The sequence below is a fragment of the Sciurus vulgaris genome, assembly GCF_902686455.1.
Source record: "Sciurus vulgaris genome assembly, chromosome: 2".
NCBI classification, from domain to species: domain Eukaryota; kingdom Metazoa; phylum Chordata; class Mammalia; order Rodentia; family Sciuridae; genus Sciurus; species Sciurus vulgaris.
The window spans coordinates 78,391,673-78,396,553 of NC_136462.1; the positions used below are offsets into that span (position 1 = coordinate 78,391,673).

Sequence of the window (4,881 nt, forward strand, 5' to 3'; positions counted from 1 at the left end):
TGCTGTAATTGTCCAATATTGCCTTGGCTCTCTTGGCTCACTGCATTTTCATAATGATTTTAGAGTCAGTATGTCAATTTCTACCTTTCTAGATTTTGGTTGGGACTCTTGAATACCAAGAACAACTGGGGAAATAATAGAATAATAGAATCTTCAAACCTATGAGTATAGAAAAATGCTCCAATTATTTACTCTTTTATTTTCGTTAACAATGTTTTGTAGTTCTTTTTCTTTTTCTTTTTGCAGGATAGGGGATCAAACCTGTGGTCTCACCCATGCAAAGCAAGTACTCATCTCTGCTCTACCTCCCGAGATGACTTTATTTTTTATTTTGTGATAGGGTTTACTAATTTGCTGAGGCTGACCTTGAATTGCTATCTTCCTGCCTCAACCTTCTGGGTAGCTAGGATTACAGTTGTGTGCCACCAGGTCCAGCAGCTTTGTAGTTCTTGAGTAAAGCATATGTATACTTTCATTAGATTTATCTTAGATATTTGATATTTTTTGATGCTACTGAAAATCATATCATTAAACATTTAAATTTTCTATTTATTGCCAGAGTGAAAACATAAAACAAACATTAAACTTCCTGTATGTTGAACTTGTATCCATGAACTTATTAATTCCAAGACCATGTTAGTGGTGATGATAGTATTTCTTTCCTTCTTGCTTAGTCCTTTAACTTTTTTTCTTTCTCTAGTGCACTGGTTAGAAACTCTACTAAAATAAAGGTGGGATAGTAGGTATTTTTAGTTTATTTCTGTTCTCAGAGGGTAATCTTTCAATGTTTTACCATAAAGAATGATGTTAGAAATATCAACACATATGTCACATATTGAGTTTTCTGTTTCCTGAACAAGATTGAATGGACCAATAAGGAATACATAGAGGAAATGGCTATGTGTTAGAATATATGGCAAAAAATTGTCTATGAAGGGAGAATCCAGGGAAATCAGGACAGGAGCTTCATTAGCAGAGGATCAGGTAAGGAGGCAACTTTTTCTCTTGCCTTAGCTCAACTTTGTGAGAGGAGCTTGCTCACCTGCTCCCTAAATATCTGCTTCACCTGTTTGTTCCTCAGGGTGTAGATGAAGGGGTTGAGTGTCGGGGTCACCACGGTGTTGAGCAATGCCACCACCTTGTTCTGGTCTTCCCCCTGCCCACCCTTGCCTGACCGAATATACATGAAGATGCAGCCGCCATAGAAGAGAGACACCACAATGATGTGGGAGGAGCAGGTTGAGAAGGCTCTGTGCCTCTCCTTGGCTGAGGGGATGTGTAGGATGGTGTGGAGGATGTGGCCATAGCAGGTGGCCGTCACAGCCAGAGTGCCCAGGAGACTGAAGTTGGCTATCACAAACCCCAGAAGCTCCATCAGACTTGTATCTGCACATACGAGTTCTAGGAGTGGAAAGTTGTCACAGAAGAGATGATTGATGATATTGGGGCCACAGAAAGGCTGTTTAAGCATAATGTAACTAGGAACAGAGATGAGAAGGAAACCTGTCATCCAGGAGCAGAGCACTAGCTGGACACACACCCTTTTGCTCATGATGGTGGCATAACGCAAGGGGTTACAGATGGCCACATACCTGTCAAAGGACATCACTGCCAATAGGAAGAATTCTGTGGTGCCAAGGAAGAAATAGAGGAAACTTTGAAGGAAGCAGCCAGCTAGGGAGATGGTCTTGTGTCCTGTGAGGATGTTGGTCAGCATCTTGGGGAAGATGACGGAGGTGAACCAGATCTCCAGGACAGCAAAGTTACGGAGGAAGTAGTACATGGGGGTGTGGAGGCGCCTGTCCAGAAGGGTGATGGCCACGATGAGGATGTTCCCCAGCAGTACGAGGAGGTAGGTCAGGAGGAACCCCAGGAAGATGAGCATCTGTAGCTCACAGGCATCTGAGAGCCCCAACAGGACAAACTCGGTGACAGTGGTGTGGTTCCCCGTGGCTCCTCTGACCTCTGCTGGTGCTGGAGTATCAAAGGTGGTCAGCATCAGGCGTTGTGGTGTTCTGAGCATCTGAGGACAAGTCTGAACTGAAAAGACAGAGGGAGGAGTGTCCTATTTTGGGCTTAACAAATCCTTTATTTCTGTGATGGACACAATTCCTCACCACTAGGTACTAAATGTTTATTTGCAGAGCCTCTGGGGGTGCCTGCCTCCTGCCTGGTCTCAGATGGATCTGTGGATCTGTGTTAGAAGAAAGTGGTGATTCAGTAAGGCTCAGAATCAAAAATTATCCTTTCTGACTTTTCATAACCGATCTTTTATTCCTATTTCTCAACAAAATTTGGTTTGCTCCTTGCAATATAACCTCCTTTAAACACTATTTGTTCAAGTTGTTCCTCCAGGATTGGATTTTCATTCCCAAAGAGTTCATATTTGAGGGTGTTGCTGTTTCAGGATTACCTCAGTGAGTCTTTGATGGTGTTTTTGAGTATTTGGATGAATAAAAAGACTGCAGGAAATTTATGGGGGAACACATAATACTCATAAACTAAACAAAGAATAACCCTAATAATATCTACATAAATAAAAATTCTCACATGGAATGTTTGTGTTCAGAATTCTTAATGGTCCTTTCCCAGTGATATTTACAAGTTCTTCTCTTAGCATATCCTCCCACAAACAATGAGCTCCAGATACAACAGAAGCTGTAAATTTTGGGTCTTTATCCATTTTCCTGCACCTGTACTTTCATAAGTTCAGCACAGATAAACCTAGCAAAGGCCTTGAGGCTAACTCAGGGATAGAGCACATAGACAGGACTGCTGATAAACTGTCATACCTCCCCACCCATTCCCATTTCAATCCACAAGTCACCACTGGGAAGCCTCCTAGCTACAGAGGGAAGCAGGCTGCTTCATGAGTCCCAGGCATTTCCCCCTTGATCCTAAGTGCCTGATGAATTTAAGGAGAGGCTTGTGTGGTAGCCTGAGCACCCGGATGAGGCTGTACCATCCACCTCTGACCGTTCATCATTTTAGGGGGCAGTTGTGTCATGTCCCGTGGGAATGTACACCTGACCTGGAGGTTGTCTTGCCACAGCTAGAACTGCATCTTCTTCTGAACTGATCTGGGCCACGTCGAATGAGGCAGAGGTCTTCCCCATGTAAAGAAAAGCAGTCAGAGTTTCATTCAGAGTTAGTTTCATTCAGAGCTTTGGGTTTTCCAGGGAGGCAGGTACACAGAGCACAGGGTGGGCCGACATGGCATTTGCGGCAGGCAAAGTCCCCCAGTGTGAGTGAGTGACATAATGGTTCAGGTGGACTAAACTTTGACTTAGCTCCTGCTGTTTCAGCATTCAGATGGGTGGTAGAGCTAAAGTACAGATGAGACCCAGTGCCCGTGTTTGTATGCCAGACTAAAAATGGAATTTAAACACAAGTGCCAGTAAGAGAAGGTTTGAGGAAGCCACTGCTGCTCAATTCTCCCCTGAGCTGCCAAGGTGGAGATTGCCCTGCAGGTGCAGTGTCCAGTGTCCAGAAGCCCTCTAGGGAAATCCCAATCAGGTCATTGTGGGTACACGACTCACAGGAGTACAGAAGAGAACTGGTTCTCTTGGATGTTCCTTGGTTGCAATATTGTTTGTGGGCTCTAAAAGCTGATCTTACACTGTTGGTGTGAGATCTGCATCTCATGATTTTGGTGGTGTTCTCTATGATCACGTGTCCTTTCCCACAGCCTCCTGAGTGGACAGCTGCATTCCCCAGAGTAGGATGGTTTCCTTGACCTTTATCATCATTCAGGTGGAAGGGGCTGATGAGTTGAGGGTGTTTCAAAATCTCGCACTTGCAGCAAGTTCAACCTCAGGGAAGCCTTGGAAAAGAGCAGTTATCTTTTGGAGCGATTCTTCATTCTCCTCTTGACCTAATGGGTCCGTTCTGAGTGGTACAGGCTGTTTTCCTCCTCACACGGCCCAGTGTCTGTGATGATGCTTCTTCTGTAGGTGATGGGACTCTAGGAGATAGTGGACGAGCTACCCCTGGAATAAACACGTCTTTGTGTGGGTGACAGCAGGGCTGAGAGATTTGGGATGCAGGTTTGTTTTCTCAAGGGATCTACCCATCTCTGTAGTTTGGTGGGGCTTGAGATCCCCAGAGAAGGAGTATAATGAGCCTCACTCTGCTCTTCCAACTCTCTTGGCTATTACTACAAGTTCTCAAAGTTTCTATTTTTGAGATGAAGAATACCAATTCCTTTTAGTTAATATAATGAATCCAATTGTTCCTCCCTTTTGCAGAGATGTAAGCAACCATTGCCAATAATGTGGAACTTCAGTTAATTCTATTCTGACCCCTACCATTCTGGGGCTGGAAGAAGGTCAAAGATGGGATTCGGAGAGAAAGAGACAAAGTGGAAGGAAGTGATAAAATTGGAATTAATTTTTTGATAAATTTATTCTCTATAGAATAATCAAATTTGAGTAATAAGTTTATCCATTGTCTTAAAATATACAATTTTTTTTGTTATAGGTAGTTTTAAATGTTCTCTATTCTAGCTATTTTGACATTTTCAATCTATGATACAACAGAACACTTGTACTTATTCCTACTATCTGTAACTTTGTTCTTGTTGTTTAGCCTCCCCCCACTCACCTTTCCCTCTTCTGGCAAACAGCATTCTACATTCAACTTTAGTAATATCAGTTTTTAAAGGATAATGTCTTCCAGGATTATCCACGTTCCTGCAAAGGATTCCATCTTGTCATCCCTTTTTGTGTCTGTATATATATCCACTTTTTCCATATCTATTTATGTTTCAATGGACATTTAGATTTATTCCATTTCTTGGTTCTTGTGAATTATTGCTGGGATAAACATGGGAGTCTATATGTGTCTTTGTTAAGCTGATTGTCTTTCTTTGGATGCATACAC

General features: G+C 42.8%; 1 protein-coding gene across 1 annotated transcript; it reads right to left on the reverse strand.

Annotated features, from left to right (window-relative positions):
• Positions 1 to 742: 742 nt before the first annotated feature.
• Positions 743 to 4,127, reverse strand: OR6J1 (olfactory receptor family 6 subfamily J member 1). The gene has a single exon (XM_079127253.1). The coding sequence runs from the start codon at positions 2,021 to 2,023 to the stop codon at positions 1,016 to 1,018; it is 1,008 nt and encodes a 335-aa protein (XP_078983379.1). The 5' UTR covers positions 2,024 to 4,127; the 3' UTR covers positions 743 to 1,015.
• Between the last annotated feature and the right edge of the window lie 754 nt (positions 4,128 to 4,881).